The sequence below is a fragment of the Carcharhinus amblyrhynchos genome, chromosome 19 (assembly GCF_965287045.1).
Source record: "Carcharhinus amblyrhynchos chromosome 19, sCarAmb.v2.hapA, whole genome shotgun sequence".
Lineage (NCBI taxonomy): Eukaryota > Metazoa > Chordata > Chondrichthyes > Carcharhiniformes > Carcharhinidae > Carcharhinus > Carcharhinus amblyrhynchos.
In genome coordinates this window covers 30,099,058-30,116,779 of record NC_137342.1, presented here as the reverse complement: position 1 = coordinate 30,116,779, position 17,722 = coordinate 30,099,058, and the positions used below count along the sequence as shown (strand labels likewise).

The window sequence follows — 17,722 nt, the reverse complement described above, 5'->3', positions numbered from 1 at the left end:
CAGAATGCACAGCTCCCCATGTGCTGCCTCTCCTTCATGTCCTACCCCTTAAGGCCCATTCCTTGAGACTGCCTTGTGCCTGGTGGGCACTGCCCAGTGAGAGGTGCTAGCATGCCAGGTTGACACTGCCAAGGTCCCAGGCTGGCAGTACCATGTTGGCATTGCCCAAGGGGAACTGCCCCAAACCACCTGAAGGGCTTCAATGGCCTCTGGTATGACTGGCGAGGTTGTCACATCTGCTCCCATTGCTGGGGACCATCCGTGATCCTCACAGGTGAAGACCTCCACTGGCAACGTTGTTAAGGCAAGTTAGCTCGGTCGATTGCATTTCAGGCTCACTAATAATATTTAAATTGACTAATGAATATCAAAATCAGCTTCGCATCTGGGAAGATGCAAGGCTAATTATGCTGGCAATTCAGTGCCAGTATCATCGTAAGAGATGAGAAACTAGGTGCAAACCGGTTTTTTGTTTCTCTCGTGATCTTACTGGCTTGCCACATTGATCAACTGGCTTGACGAGCGTAAGATCACTCCCTTAGTTCTTTTTAATTCATTTATAGGATGTGGGCATTGCTGGCCAGAATGGCATTTATTGTCCATTCCTAATTGCCCTTGAGAAGATAATGGTGAGCTGCCTTCTTGAACCGCTGCAGTCCCTGTGGTGTAAGTTCACCCATAGTGTTGTTGGAAGGGAATTCCAAGATTTTGACCCAATGACAGCAAAAGAAGAGCAATACATTTCCAAGTCAGAATATGAGTGACTTATAGGGAAACTTCAATGTGGTGGTGTTACCATGAATCTGCTGACCTTGCCCTTCTAGATGGTAGTGGTCATGGGTTTGAAAGGTGCTGGCTAAGAAGCCTTGGTAGGTTATTACAGTGCATCTTGTATATGGTACACAATGCTGCCATTGTTTGTCAGTGGTGGAAGGAGTGAATGTTTGTGGAAGGGATGCCAATTAAACAGTCTGCTTTGTCCTGAATGATGTTGAACTTCTGTGTGTTGTTGGATCAGCGCTTATCCAGGCAAATGCAGAATATTCCATCACCCTCCTGACTTGTGCCACTGTAAAATTGTTGCAACATTGGAATAGTGGGCTGGAACCCAGAAGTTATCCCATTTCTTCAATTTCACGCTGCTTCACTTAAAAAATTGCCAGCTGGTGAGTCCAGGTTCGGGTCTCTACCCTTCATTCTTACTGGATGAAAATCTTGGAACTCACTTACTAAAAGCAATGTGGGTATATCTGCAGCACATACACTGCAGTGTTTGAAGGCAGCTCGCCACCACCTTTACAGGGGCATTTAGGGTAATTAATGCTGGCTTAGCCAGCGGTAATTATATGCTATAAAAGAATAAAACAAATATTCCCACATTATTATTTGTGCTTGGAGTTCAACAATCCTCTTCACCACAAATTGTTGGTTTACTTACATACATTCTAAATGGTCTTTCTATCCCTCATGGTCCTTCATAGTCTGCTCCTGTGTGATATGTAATTACTATGCTTTCTAGTACCATCGAATGCTTTCTCACTCTTTTATGCTTCTTATTCTCTTCTATTTCTATTTGCTGGTGCCTTCTCCACTGCCAATTTAGTTTTAAACCTACCCAACCACACTACTGAGCTCAGGTTCACACCCTGTTTTATATCAAATTTGATCTTACTCTCCATTGAAGTTAGTGAAGGGAGAAATGTCTGATGCAATCCCACCAATTTCCCAATTGAAGAATAGGATTCATTTTACTTCATTACACTTAAAATACGGGACACAATATGGGACATTGAAGTGTCATGGTTTTGCTGGGCAAAGGTAATGTCTTTTTATTATAACAAAATGTTTACAAAACTTTAAAAAAAAGAAGTAAAAATGAATAAAACATTACATTAGATGAAATGAACACTGCAAAGATAAAAATCCAAACAATGCAAAAGTTTATGTCAGGGACCAGATCAGAAACTTCAAGGTACATTATAAAGTTAGCCTCAACCCCAACCTTTTTGGATTTTGGCAGTATGACAAACATAACATGTATGATTCAATTGACCCACTAGGAAGTTTTTATTAAAACAAACTTTATTTCAGAACACAGTTAGAATGTAACTTTTACCAATTAAAATATCTAAACATGACCAAGTATAATTCTTAACAAATATCCATCTCTATAGTTCCAATTTAATGCGCAGTGGACCTCAAAACAAAACAGTATTAAGCCAGATTAAAACAAACATTCTAGCAATTAGGACCAATCATATAGCTGCAATAACCACAGGGACTGCTGTGTACAGGCAAAATGGCACCAATTTTTAGAAATGCCTGCTAAAAATGAATTCTGCACAAGATACATGACACAAATACATTTTTTAAATGCACAGTATCATCACATTTGTCATGAACAAATTAAGTTATCGTTAACACAAGAGAATGGTTATGTACTTGAAAACTCCAAAAGCAATGTGGTGATGAGCAGGAAACAAGGACAATGAATCCATTGCTCTGACTTTTCATTATTAAATCATTTTTGTCAGAGTATTAAAACTACCCCAAAAATGTTTACACAGAAAAATTATTGGAAGTTAAATTTATATGTTTGAGGTGAAGTATGCTGGTGAAACTAAAGAAATTAAATTAATTTGACAGTTGAAGTGGCTGTGCAGAGTAAGTATCTGCACTAAACCTGATATTAATTTGGTGATACTGGCAAGCCTAAAGTGAACAGTTGTGTGAAGAGGGGTAAACTAACCTTGGATGGAAATGTAGTAGATCAATTCCCTAGAAGTGATACTTCACCTATGGTGGGGAAAAAGCTAAAAATCAGGATCATAGTAGAATAAGTCGAATATCAAGAATTGAGAGAAATAGGAGGTAACAACATTGGCATTTACATCGGAACTCCACAGGACTTACACACGTGGTTGTCACTAGCTACAGATACAATTTTTGTGTCCATTCAATCACACCAGAATAATTACAAGTTGCAGGGTGAAGAGTTATACTAAGGTCTATTAGAGAGTGGAACCAGCTACACTTCATTTGAAGGATTATTTTTGAGGCCTTAACTGATTATTATCTGTTACTGAAATGCAAGACATTGCACTCAATTTAGGGCACTAAAAAGATACGATACAATGCACTCTCAGAACAGGAATTATAGCTGCAGAACTCTTTGGTATAACATGCCAATTTGTTAGCTGCCAAATGTTTCTATTTGTTACATACTAGTAATCCAGAGACCGGGGTAATGCTCTGGTTTGGTCAGGTTTGAATCCGCCATGACACAGTGTGAAATTTGCATTCAGCAAAAACCTGGAATTAAAAGTCTAAAGATAATGATGAATTGATTGCCAGAAAAACCCATCTGGTTCACTAGTGTCCTCTAGGGAACCTTACCTGTTCTGACCTACATGTGACTCCAGACCCACAGGAATGTGGTTGATTCTTTAATGCTCCCTACCAAACCACTCAGTTCAAGGGCAATAATGATGCCCACATCCGTCAAATAAATAAAACAAAACTTCAATTTTTGGCCTTTATTTCCTTTATACAATATTTTGGTGACTGTCAAATTTGCACACAGGATTCTACCCCTACCTAACTTATGCAGTATTTATATCAAAATTTCATTATCAATGGAATAATTTAAATCTGAGTTTTTCTATAGCATGTCTGATACTGAGGAAGTATATTTAAAAACTTGTTTCATTTGGGACTGACATGAGGGTAGCGTGAGATAAGCTATGGTCATCAGAAATAAAGCTGGAACATGAAGAATTAAAACATTTGGTTAAGAGATCTGGAATGATTGATGATAATATGGCAATGAAATCAGGAATTTCTATGTGGTTTCTTCACAAAGAAGAATGTCTTGTAAAATCACAATGCACGGCTTAATCATAATTCATCACTCATAGCAGGCAGAGTGTATAAAATGCATCAAAATTGACAAGGCGTTCAAGGTGGTTATTGGTTAGAAAGCCTGATGTAATTCGATGGTATTTTCTTTATTTGATACTGCTATTATTTGTTTCCTAGATTATTACAAAGAATATGATACTTTAAAAGCTTTCATAAAAATGCAGCTAAATTATAAAATAAGGTTATATTTTTCTCGGTTCTAATGTGATGCAGCTGTTTTACCAAAAAAACCAGCTGAAATTCCATGAAAACATTGAAATATGGATACCTGAAGCTTTAATTTTCCACAATACTGTATTATAACCAAAGCAGGTTAGAGACAAGTGATTCTGACATATTTAAATATTTATGTGAAATGTGGTTATATACTCATATGTGTAATTCTATTTCGTATGCAAAAGGTAAGCATGGAATATATATGCTATAAGTAGTTAGGGCATCCTTCTAGTTTCTTCCTCTTCATATGTATCAAAATCTGCTATCATCTTCTCCTTGGGACAATCCTCATAATATTTTTTGACGTACTTCTGCACAGACCAGCCCCTATACTCATCAGGCTTTGTGCACTCAAGGCCTTCGAACTGTACATTGTGATGAACCTGCAACCAGTAAGCCAAGTAATGGATTTGAAAATCACACCTCCATGGATTTCCAGTAAGAATCAGCCTCTCTATAAAATACAGGTGCTCCAAGACGCCATATTCAAAGTTGTGCAAAGCATTTGAAGATAAATCCAGCTCCTTCAGACGCAAAAGACCAGAAAATGCAGCTGAAATTGAAAACAACATAACTTTTTCTTGCAAATTCTTGAATTTTTAAGTTAATAGAAAAGTAAAATAGGATCAAAAATTAATTACAGCGCAGAAGGAAGCCATTTGACACATCAAGTACAAACTGCCTCTCTGCAAGAACAATTCAGCTTGACCTGTTTCCCCCCTCAGTCTTTTCTTGTAAACCTGCATTTATTTTCCTTCACATGCTTAGCCAGTTTGTTTTTGAAAGCTCACAATTGAACTTGTCTCCTAGATAATGCAGTCCAGATCTCAAGCAGAGACTGTGTAGAAACTTCTTTGTCATGTCACCTTTGGTTCATTTGCTCAACATTTGTCAAAGAGAACAGTTGCTCTCTCTCTCTGTTTAATTTAAACCTCTCATCTTTTGAACACCTCCTTCAAAATGCTGCTCAACCTTCTCCTCAAAGAAGATCAACACCAGCTTCTCCAACTATCCTTGTAACTCAAGGCCGTCATCTCAGGAACCATTCTTGTGTGTCTTTTCTGCATCCTCCTTAGATCCTACAGATTTTCTAATGTATGGCGCCCAAACTCCGGTTGAGGCTGACTCAATGTTTTATAAAGGTTCACCATAATTTCCTTGCTTTTGAGCTCAATGTTGTGAAATTCAGGATCCAGTATCCTTTATAATCACTTTCTCTGCCTACCCTGCCTGATTCTTTCTCATGAGGGCTACTTTCTGCTTTTCGGAGGCTCCTTTTTCATCTTCATCAACTCCTTTATTAGATAATGTACTCACATACTGCTTTTTAAAATTCATTTAAGGGATTTGGGATAGGCCTGCATTTCTTGGCCATCACTAATTGTCCTTGAACTGCACGGCTGCCAGTGCCATTTCAGAGCACATTTATAAGTCAAACACATTGCTGTGGGTGTGGACTCACATAGATCAGACCATGTAAGGATGGCAGATTTCCTTCCCTAAGGGAATTGGTGAATCAGATGGATTTTTAATTACAATCTATTAATGGTCATCATTAACTACAAATTTTTATTGAATTCAAATTCCACCATCTGCTGTGGTGGGACCCAAACCTCATCCCAGTCCCCTGGGTCTCTGGATCACTAATCCAGTGACAATACCACTACACCATTGCCTCCCCCATCATTACCTTCTATTTTTGGTATTGAATTTTTTCAGGTTTCTTTCTTTATAAATAGATATGGCAGCACGTATGTCAACACTCTCTAACAGAACTGTGGGTGTACCTACACCTCAGGAACTACAGCATTTCAAGAAAGCAGCTCACCACCACCTTCTTAAGGGCAACTATTAATGGGCAATAAATGCTAGCCTAGCCAGCAACACCCACACCTTGTAAATGAATAAAAAAAAGACTGGGCATATATTATTAAATATTTTTACTTGAAATCTGTTGACACTCTCTTCATGCCTTCATTACTTCTAAACTCAACGATTCCAATACATTCTTGACATGTCTTCCACATTCTACCCTCCTTATTCTTGAGGTCATCAAAACTGTGCTGCCAGGTCTTAACTCACAGCAGGTTCCATCCCCCTATCATCTCTGTGCTCATTTATTTACACGGCCTCCCAATTGGGCAATGTCTTGATCTTAAAATTCTAATCCACGTTTTCAAATCCCACTATGGCCTTACTTACCCCTCCCCATCTCTGCAATTTCCTCCAGTTCAACAACCCTCCAAGGTATCTAATTCTGGCTTACTGCATCCCAATTTATTTGCTCCATCATTGGTGCATGTCTTCAGTCGCCTAGATTCTAAGTTCTGAAATACCCTCCCTTCACCTCATAGTTTCGCTACCTCACTTTCCTCCTTTAAGACACACTTCAAGACCTATCTTTCTTACCAAACCTTTGGCCTTTCAACCTACTATCTCCTAATGTGGCTCAGTGTCATAATCTTTTTTCATAATGCTCCTATGAAACACCCTGAAACATTTAATTATGTTGAAGGTGCTATATAAATATAAATCGTTGCACTGGACTTCATTTACTTAAATCTGAATTCCGATTTGTCATCCATCTATTAACTTTTTTTGGTCCCCATTTTGAAACTCAGTCCATGCAATTTGTGTAGATCAGGAGGCTCAGCCACAAATTTCTGGTGAATGTTCTGGTAAGTTCAGTAAATAAAATAAATAAGAAAAAACTAATCTGCTTCCTTTGTGATGTTTTGCTTCTGTGCAGTTTATTCCCTTTGGAAATGCACAAGTAAAAGAATGAGGATTTATTTGAAAAGCAGCTAGTTTTGGCTCTAACTGTTATCAAGACTGATGATTCCAGTTACATTTGTTGGATGTATGCGTTCTGCTGGGGTGTATAGTTGCTGTAGGCATTGTTGCTTATGGGCTTATTGTTGCAATTGCTCTTACTGTCAATCTCCTCGCTTAGGACTCGAGTCAGGCAGGGGGATAAAATTTCAGAGCTCAGGAAATTCTGTGCTTTGTTCTCCCAGAGGACAAAGTGATAAGTTGGGAGTCGGAGTGAGAACGTGAAAGGTCATGGTGTAGGAGATAACATATTGATAAGGGTAGAAGACTGAACAGTTAACAGGAAACAGAGGATAGATGGATGGATCTTTTTCATATTGGTTTGCCGCAAGGATCATCAATGCTGGGCCCTCAATTTTTACAGTTTTTTAGATGACTTGGATGTAGATAGAGTTGCTAAATTTGCTGATGGCACAAAGATAGGTAGAAAAATAAGTTATGAAGAGGATATAAGGGGGCTACAATGGGAATTCATAGGTTTAGTGGGTGCAAAGATCTGACAAATCAAATATAATGTGGGCAAATGTGAAATTGTTTATTTTAGCAGAAAGAATAAAAGACAAACATATATAAATGATGAGAAATTGCAGTGTTCTGAAATTCAGAGGGATCTGGGTTTCTGTACATGGATTGCAAAGTCTAGGGGGTGATTCTCTCATTCCAACCCGTTAATTTCTTGACAGGTTGGGCCGGGAGATTCGTGCACGTGCTGATTTGCAAGATTTGCGCATTTGTTCCTGATGCACGTGCATCTCTCGGCAACAGAAATCCGGCACATCGGGACCATGCAGGAAACGGGCGGGATCACCCAATAAGTTATTTTAATCTTATTTTAATATGATTTAAATGTAATTATTGGGCCCAGAACTGAATTCTCCAGGCCCGATAGCATTTCCCACCCTGTACATACAGATTCATTCTGGCAGGGTTTAGAGTAGCTCCCCACTTTTGGGGAACCAGCGGGAGACCCTGCTGGAGTGAAGGGGGGCAATCGGGGCACCGCTGTGGGTCATGAGGTGGGGGGGTGCCCCTGGGCATGGACACGCTGGCAGTGCCAGGCTGTACTCCCTGGCACTGCCCAAAGGGCAAAGTGCCCATGCCCAGCAGGCACCATGGCACTGCCCACCAGGCCTGGGGCAGTGCTGAGGGGGCAGTGCCTAGGGGCAGGGCTTAGGGGACAGGGTTTAGGGGTGGGTTTTAGAGGTGGTGCCAACTGGGGGAAGGGCCTAGGGGGCGATTGGTGGGGGTGGGGGGGTTCCCACCACCACTCTGCAGACAGGATGAGTTGGGGCTAGAAGGGGCCAGTGATTGGGGCAGGCTGGAACTGTTAGACTCTGGCGTGTATAGGCCTTGCCCCCTCCGAGCTTTTAATGGTATTCACGATTGACCTCTGCATTGCACAGAGTGTGGGAGATTCGAGTCTGAACTCCCACTGAGAAACAATCATGATTTACACCATTTTTCCCCTGAATTCAGCACTTTGAAATTTTTGGGAGAATCATCCCCTAGTATGCAGGTACAGTAAGTAACTAGGAAAGCTAATAGAATATTAGCTTATTGCAAAGACAGTTTAGTACAAATGTAGGGAGGTTATGCTTCAGTTGTACAGGACACTGGTAAGAACACATCTGGAATACCCTGTACAGTATTTATGGAAGAATGTAAATGCATCTTAAGCAGTTCAGAGATGGCTTATTAGACTAATAGCAGGAATAGATGGGTTGCCTTATGAGAAGAGGTTGGACAAATTTGGTTTTCATTCATTGGGATTTAGAAGAGTAAGAGGTGACTTAACTGAAACCTTTAAGGTTCTTTTAGGGAACTGTCAGGGTGAATATAGAGAGGATATTTCCTCTCATGGGGGAATCTAAAACTAGGGGTCACTGTTTAAAAATAAGGAGCTGCTTTTTTATGGCAAGGATGAAAATCTTTCACAGGGTCATGAGTCTTTGGAACTCTCTTCCTCAAAAGGCAGTAGAAGCAGAAGACAGAGTTAGATAGATTCTTGCTTAACAAGGAGGTGAAAGGTTATCTGGGAAGGCAGGAATGTGGAGTTCAGGTTATGATGTGGATATGCCGGCGTTGGACTGGGGTAAACACAGTAAAAAGTCTGACAACACCAGGTTTAAGTCTCCATTCACCTGACGAAGGGACTAACCCCAAAAGCTAGGAGTGTACTATCAAATAAATCAGTTGGACTTAAACCTGGTGTTGTCAGACTTTTTACTGAGTTCAGGTTACACAGGTTTACCAGAACAAGGTTGTTTTCTGCCAACATAAAACTACTATCTGCGCATGCACACTGTTTGCTCAGATGTCACTCTGCTCCATCAGAAAGTAGTTAATGTATTGATTACATACAGGAAATATGTTCCAGGCAAGCAAGATGGTGGACCATAATACATCTTGTATCAAATGATTGGGACAGATTTAGTTCAGAATCTACAAGTTTGAAAAGGAGAAATGTAACACAAGTGTTAATATCTTATACTGCAGAAATTATAAATTTAATGGGGTAAATTACAGTGTAATTGTAAATACCCTGCTGGGAATTACTGTGAACTGAATATTTAAATATATCAACACCACTGCTTTAAACGTTGTACATCCCTGCTGCCCCATGCCCACTGCTACCCAACTCCCCCTGCCACCTCACCCTTTCCTAGCTCAGAGACTTTTCATTCAGACCTACACTAAAAGAGTTAACATGGCAATGGCACAACAATGCAGAGTCGCTAAGCAGAGACTGATAGCCAAGTTCTGCACACATAAGAATGGCTTCAACTGGAATCTTGGGTTCATGTCACACTATCTGTAACCCCCGCAACTTGCCTGAGCTTGCAAAATCTCACTAACTGTCCTGTCTGGGGACAATACACATCTCTTTAACCTGTGCTTAATGCTCTCTCCACTCACATTGTCTGTACCTTTAAGACTTGATTATCTGTAAGGCCTTGCATTCCAAATATTATTTTGTAAATTGAGTTTGTGTCTTTCATATGCCCTGTTTGTGAACAGAACTCCCACTTACCTGATGAAGGAGCAGCACTCTGAAAGCTAGTGGTTTTTGCTACCAAATAAACCTGCTGGACTTTAACCTGGTGTTGTGAGACTCCTTACTGTATTGGCAGCAAACACAGCCTTTTTGAAATGATACCTCAGCTCCAAGGGTTAAACTACAAGGAGGGATGGTGGTAGAATTTTGGAATTCTCTTCAGCATGCTGAATCAATTGTCAATTTTAAAACTAAGATTGGCAGATTTGGCAAGTATATGGATTCAGATCACAGATCAGCCATGGCAGAAAAGGCTTTAAAGGACCAAATGGCCTATTTCTGCTCCTGTGTTGTTAGCCACATCTAATAGGAAAAAAGTTCTGCACTTTTTTAAGAACAGCCCCGCTTGGTACAAAGTTTACTAGTTGATTAAAATTATTGTGCTGAGAAAAGCAAGAGTTAATATTTCAGGTCTGTCACAACAGTTCTAATGAAAGGTCACAAACCTGGAATGTTAATTCCGTTTCTCTTTCCACAGATGTCGCTAGACCTGTGGAATAATTCCAGCATTTTCAATTTTTATTTCAGATTTGCAGCATCCACAGTAGTTTTGCTTTTGTCAAAACAATTGTTTTCAGTTTCTTTTAAATTAGATTTATGCAGTTTTCATAAACATAGTAGTATATGAATTAGGAATACGATTAGGCAATTTGGCCCCTTGAGCATCTCCATCATTCAATAAGATCATGACTGATCTGATTGTAACCTCAACTCCGTATTCTGTTTACCCCCAATAACCTTTGACTCACTTAACTATCTTAAAAATTTTCAAAACTTGTCAAGAGAATGGTCGTTCTGAATCAGTGTAGGGTATTTGAAAGACCTTGTGCAGAATGAAAATTGTTTCTTGCAAAATACTTGGATATTTATCTGCAAATTCATTTTCTGAATATTATAGGGATTCAGCTGTTTGCAAACTATGTAGTTTGATCTCTAGTTGCTTTAAAGCTAGATTAAAACAATTGCATGTTAAAACACATGGAAATGTTCTTACCAGGGTTTATGTATCCTATTATATTGTTGCTGAGGTTTAATGTTTCTAATTGATTGAATTTCAAGAAGTTTTTGGCTGTCAGCTGGCTGATTTTGTTTCTAGAGAGATCAATTTCCAGAACTTCGGCAGGAATATCGACGGGAACTTTCACCAGGCCTGTGGAAATAACAAAATTATGTTAAGCCTTTTATATCAATAATCAATCTTCTGTGCTGTTGTGCATAGGAACTCAAGACCAATGTTCCTTCTCACTATTTTTTGAATGCAATTTTGTTAAGTATGTGACCTCCTTTAATTGCTTTGTGTAGCTCCATACGTTGTAATTTCAAGGAGTCAACTATCTATATGAGTATCTTGCACAATAGATTTAACATTGGTCAAGATCTAGAGCACTTTCAAGTCAAGCAGTTTTAGAGGATTGGTATTTGGACCAAGGCAAGAGAGGATAAAGCTGGGAGGCGGTAGGAGGGAAAAAGCAATAAGCATGAAATGGAGAAGCAGTGGAGCCCTGTGCGATGATGCCAGCCATCCCTTGCTTGGAGATGATGTTTACTGTGAATATTCTTCATGCATCTTAAGACTTAACAGGCCAATTTTCCACCCATGGATCTTTGGGGACATGGGGCAGGATGTCCAGTGAGATAGTGGGATTGATGCCAAGGATTTTCTTCTTGTTCTTTCTTTTCCTCCTCGGCTCTGCCTCATCATTATGACATTATGACTCAAAGCATGATGCAGTTTGCTAAACAAGTTTCAATTTTGAACATTTGATAGCAAGATTCTCCTAGTCATTAATGTCAATGGCAGATACTCAAGTAGAGTTTCAGAGCATCTCTGAAGCATTTTCTTTTTCCTCCCCAGAAAGTTGGCCATTTGAGAGCTGAGAAAATGGGATCAAGTGCAAATATAGGTGAAAAAAAGCTATGCATTTCACCAGCTGCAAAAGTGGAAGAAAGCTGCAGCAGCAAGGTGGTCTTGGTCATTGTGGTTAGGTACATACCAAAATCTGATCACCAGCCCTGTCAAGACCTTTTGGACAATGACAGTTCCCCAAGGTCCTGTATTACGTACAGGCTCTTATCAGGGTCCATTTGCTTATTATGTGGTAATGGTGATAGCAACAGGGTTGTGAATTTGGGAAGCCTGAGCCAAGAATCTTCACATAGATGACATGTCAGTGAACACCTGTGTTGGGATAGAGGTGCCTTTGAGCAATCCTCTTAAGAATACCTTCTGCTTACATCAAATGGAGAGCTAAAAAAGGTACCATAAAAATAGATGGGCAATTGGACCATGGAAGGAGAGGCAAAAGTTGGGGGATGATAGGAGGAGAATTAAGGAGCACGCAGGATTACGGGAAGCAGAGAAGTAGTGGAGCAATAAATGGGTGACAGGAATACAGACAGAAATATAGGAAAAGGAAACCAGGAGGTGGAAGGATAAAGGTTAAGGGAGGAAACAGGAGGAGTGTGATGGCAGGGAAGAGATAAGAGGAAAGGCTAAGGAAGAAAGGAGGATCAAAGAAGGAAGGAAGAAGGGGCATGCGAAGATGATGAGAAGAAAGACAAAAAAATTGTAGGCAAAAATCTACTCACAAAATAGAACAGAAAATTCAGCCATTTTTGGATGGGACGATGGAGATGTGGTGGGAAGATTGATAGAGGAGAAAGGAAAAAGTCATGGGGAAAGTCAGCTAGCAATTGCTACTGAGGAATATCCCATTTGAGTGCATGCCATTTCAAACTGCATTAAAATTCTTTTAAGGTATGTTATCAGTAACATTATTTTCAACTGTAGGTGGCGCTAGGTACTTACACATAGAAAGAGATCACAACACAAAAAAGCATAGATTGGAAAAATGATTTGCTATGTTTTCCTCACAGAAGCCATAGTCATTTGTCTTAGCATGAGAAAAGTATGTTGTCTGGAGGTAGCTACTTCAACTCTGAATTGGAAGGTGCATATGCTTAAACACTGATCCAGACTCTGGAGTAAATAATTTATGAGGTGGAGATGGCAATGTTGGACTAGGATGGGCACAATAAGAAGTCTCACAACACCAGGTTAAAATCCAACAAGTTTATTTGTAATCACGAGCTTTTGGAGCACTGCTCCTTCATCAAGCGAGTGGAGGTACTTCATAAATACAACATATATAGGCAAAGACCCTATTGCAATTGCAAGATAATTACAGATTGGAATGTGAAGAATGGTTGGAACGTGAGTCGTTACAGGTAATCAAGTCTTTACAGGTACAAACAATGTGTATGGAGAGAGGGATAATCACAGGTTAAAGAGATGTGAATTGTCTCAAGCCAGGACAGTTCGTAGGATTTTGCAAACCCAGGCAGTATGATGGGGGTTACAAGTAGTGTGACATGAACCCAAGATCTCTCATGCATGTGGAATTTGGCCATCACTTTCTGCTTGGCAGTTCTGCATTGTTGTGTGTCTTGAAGGCTGCCTGGAGAATGGAGGCTGAATGCCTTTGACTGCTGAAGTACTCCTGACTGGAAGGGAATACTTCTGCCTGGTGATTGTTGGGCGGTGTCCGTTCATCCATTGTTGTAGTGTCTGCATGGTCTCACCCTTGTACTATGCCTCAGGATATCCTTTCCTGCAGCTTATAAGGTAGACAATGTTGGCTGAGTCACATGAGTATGTATTGTGTACCTGGTGGGTGGTGTTCTCACATGTGATGGTGGTATCCATGTCGATGATGTGGCACGTCTTGCCATGGCAGTGTTGTGTGATGTCATGGTCGCTGTTCTGAAGGCTGAGTAATTTGCTGCGAACAATGGTCTGTTTGAGGTTGGGCGGTTGTTTGAAGGCAAGTAGTGGGGGTGTGGGAATGTCCTTGGCGAGATGTTCATCATCATTGATGACATGTTGAAGGCTTCAAAGAAGATGTCGTAGTTCCTCCGCTCTGGGGAAATACTGGATGATGAAGGGTACTCTGTCAGTCACGTCCCATGTTTGTCGTCTAAGGAGGTCAGTGCAGTTTTTCGCCATGGTGTGTTGGAATTGTCGATGTATGAGTCGAGAGCCATATCCTGTTCTTACGAGGGCGTCTTTCAGCATCTGTAGCTGTCTGTTGTGTTCCTCCTCATCTGAGCAGATCCTGTGTATATGGAGGGCTTGCCCATAGGGGATGGCTTCTTTAATGTGTTTAGGGTGGAAGCTGGGGAAGTGAAACATCATGAAGTTATCCGTGGGCTTGTGGTGCAGTGAAGTGCTGAAGTGTCCGTCCTTGATGGAACTGCATTTGTCCAAGAATGCAACCGATTCTGAAGTGTAGTCCATGGTGAGATGGAACGTTGATATCATCATGTAGTCTTTTCAGCGATTCTTCACGTGAAAGGAAGAAAATATCACCAATGTATTTGGTGTATAGTGTCAGTTGAAGGTCCTGTGCGGTGAAGAGGTCTTGCTCGAACTTGTGCATGAAGATGTGGACGTATTAAGGTGCAAATTTGGTCCCTATGGCTGTTCCGTGTGTCTTACTGAAGAACTGGTTGTTGAAGGTGAAGATGTCGTGGTCCAGGATGAAGCGGATGAGTTGTGGAATTGCATCTGGAGATTGGCAGTCGTCAGTGTTGAATACTAAGACTGTTGCAGCAATGCCATTGTTATTTCACATGCATGAGGTCGGCCTGAACCGGGATCTCCGGTTCATGTCACACTACTTATAGCCCCACCATACTGCCTGGGTTTGCAAAATCCTATGAACTATCCTGGCTTGAAACAATTCACACCTCTTTAACCTGTGATTATTCCTCTCTCCAAGCACACTAGTTGTGCCTGTAAAGCCTTGATTACCGTAAAGACTCACATTTTAACCATTCTTTACATTCCAATCTGTAATTATCTTGCAATTGTGTTTTTGCCTATATATGCTGTGTTTGTGGACTAACCTGCACTCAGCTGATGAAGGAGCAGCGCTCCAAAAGCTTGTGATTCCAAATAAACCTGTTGCACTTTAACCAACCGACCAACATTTATCCCTTAAAAACAGCCATCAACATCAGGTTGTTTGATCATTAATTTAATTGCTATTCACAGGACCTTGTACACAAATCGGCTGTTGCATCTCCCACATTTATACAGTGATGAATTTCTAAATGATTTAATTGGTGTGAAAGACGTGGAATGTCTTGAAGTCATGATATATGCTACATAAATTCAACTTCTTCTGCATAAAAATCATGAGAACTGCTTCTTTTGCAGTTGTCTTTCATAATGATTTCTTCTGTTGATATACGATACTAACAATTTTCTTTATTTAAGGTACCGTCCTAGTTCAGGAAAGAACCTTGAATAAGGCAGGAAAATGAGCATAGTGTTCATGGTGTGTAACTAACCTGCATTCAATGCTTGCTAATTTCAATGATGATGGCATGCAATCCAGCATTGCATGTGCTGCTGAGTGGCTGCTTGTCTCAGCTAGAGGCCCAAGTCTGTGCAAGGCTAGAAACACTTAAAGCCTGCCTGCAATTCCTTAAGACAAGATGCAGTTTCACTGGAGCAGTTGCTGAAAATGGTTAAAGAGTTTATGAGCAGAAAGAGGAGTGGAAGTAGTTTGACAGGGCAGAGAGCATACTGCAACATTCTCTAATGCAACACTAGCGGTCTTGGTGCAGGAAATGGACAGGAGAAGAAAGGTTTTCTCTTAGGGCAAAACGCACTGGGAAAAGACAGCTGTCACAGTGAACGCCAACAGTACCAGATACAGTCTCACAAAAAAATCAATGACCTCATACAGTGGCCAGGGTTAGCAAATTCTTCTCCAGGAACCACCTCCTCTGTTCACATATCCCCCTTATTTGCTTATCAACAGTCGCTATCAAGCATGTCTCATATCTATATTTGGCTGTGTCACTGGCCTCAAACCCAACTGCTAAAAATCCCACATTTTTGCCAGCTATTCAGGTATAACAAATATATCAGCCAAATACATTGCATCACATTCTGACTATAGTCCACAATTGGAGACAGAAAAATCTAACTGCTAAAGGATAGGCACAATTAATCAAAAGGTGGGCATCACTGGAGCGGCTATAACTGAGCCCATGGACAATGCCAGAACTGTGTAGAAATGCCAAATATTCCTACCACCACTGCCTCACATCACATTTCCCCTTTATCCCATAATCCCTTACAAGTTAGTTACCTTGTCCACCTCACTTTTCTCCCATCACAACCTTATTGTTGTGACTTTAGGTAGGATTTTCTACTCCCCTGTGATGGAATCTTTCAGTTCTGCCGATGACTACAGGCTTTTGCCTGCCCTGCACTCTCTGCCACATGGAACTGCAACACTGGGGCGTTGTCAGTGATCGACTAGAAGATCCCACCAGTGGAAAGGCTCAAAAAATTTTGGCCCTTACTTGTTCAGATACCCAAGAACTTCCACCTCGTCAAGCAGGAGTCGGAAGTCCATGGGAAGCCATAAATGAATGAAGAAAAAAAGTACCATTGCTTGATCTCTCACTAGCAGCAAAACAGCTCAGAAACTGGCACTGCATATATTTTACAGGGTAGCACAGAGGTGGGAACTGCACATAGTAAGTCACTGGGCATGTGCAGACTACTACTAGAGTGGGGAGAAAGGATTGTGCAGGCAGTAGCATCCTGAGTACAAGGTCACACTTGAGTTTTGCTACAGAGGACTCAGATGAGGACTTCAGTGGGGTAGGCTACTGAGAAAGGCTGGTTGGCATGCTCATTCAAATGCTTGGTGCATTGGTAGATCTGTCAGGTATATCATATCACTGTCAAGGAGCATGGAGATGTCAGGCTCCATTTTGGCATAAGGCATTGTACAGTGATTGTACGCTATTGATTCCAGCATGAAAATGGTAGCCAACCTCATGATACAATGCCTAATGGTTGACGGATGACTTCTTCTTGTGCTGCAATGGAAGCCAATATCTTGGTTCTGCAATGGAGGCCTAGATTAAAATCAAGAAATCTCAGTTGGCTGACATGCAGGACAGACTACTACCATTATGGCTGTAGATACCCGTGTTCAAAAGAGGATTTCAGGATCTCACAACAGTCCAGCAATCTGTGCATAAGCAGATTACTAGGAATGCTTACATGAGAGAAGTAGCAGGACTCAGTGGAGTTCAAGTCTCTTGTCCTCACTCAAAATGATAGTTTTCATGCTTCCACCATGCCATCCTGCCAGCCAAGCTGCTACTGCCCATGCCCAAGTAGTACAGTCTAAAGGTGGGCTCTTCAGACCCATAGTTGCTCAACAGTAGCCTGCAGTCTATCCCACTGAAGTCAGCAGTTTTCCAGCAGCCAAACTGCAGCCACTGGCATGGCAATATTTCAGAGCACTAGTCAGGCAAAGACACTTGCATGACAGGCACTGAAAGAATGCACAAGGCTGATTTTTGGTGCGGAATATTGGATATAGTTGATTTGGAAATGATGGTTTTGGTGACTTTTATTTTAACCTTAATAACAAGAGGGCATGGTGATGATTCTTAACCGACTGATGTTAAGGTCTTTGTGACTGTTGTACCATGTAGGTGTGTTCAATGGAACATTGGTCGAATGAGGCAATCATGATTAGCTCAATTGTAGAGGAGGTGCCGATTGCCTTCTCCCTTCCTCCTGTTCCTGAACTATTCACTTTATTCCTGGTAAGGGCTGTTCCATGAAAATGGCCAGATTGTGGAATACAGTACAAATCT

At 40.9% G+C, this 17,722-nt stretch overlaps 2 protein-coding genes across 2 annotated transcripts in view; one reads left to right on the top strand and one right to left on the bottom strand.

Moving 5' to 3' along the window:
• Positions 1-17,722, top strand: part of fbxl13 (F-box and leucine-rich repeat protein 13) — a 246,667-nt gene that overhangs the window by 84,485 nt on the left and 144,460 nt on the right. The gene's annotated exons all lie outside the window — the stretch shown is intronic.
• The window catches only part of lrrc17 (leucine rich repeat containing 17), a 33,037-nt gene continuing 17,216 nt past the window's right edge, over positions 1,902-17,722 (bottom strand). Inside the window, exons 3-4 of the mRNA XM_080207478.1 lie at positions 11,019-11,174; positions 1,902-4,690 (exon numbers count right to left, since the gene is read on the bottom strand). Of these exons, the coding sequence (XP_080063604.1) occupies positions 4,353-4,690; positions 11,019-11,174 (494 nt within the window). The 3' untranslated portion in view covers positions 1,902-4,352. The remainder of the gene's footprint in view (positions 4,691-11,018; positions 11,175-17,722) is intronic.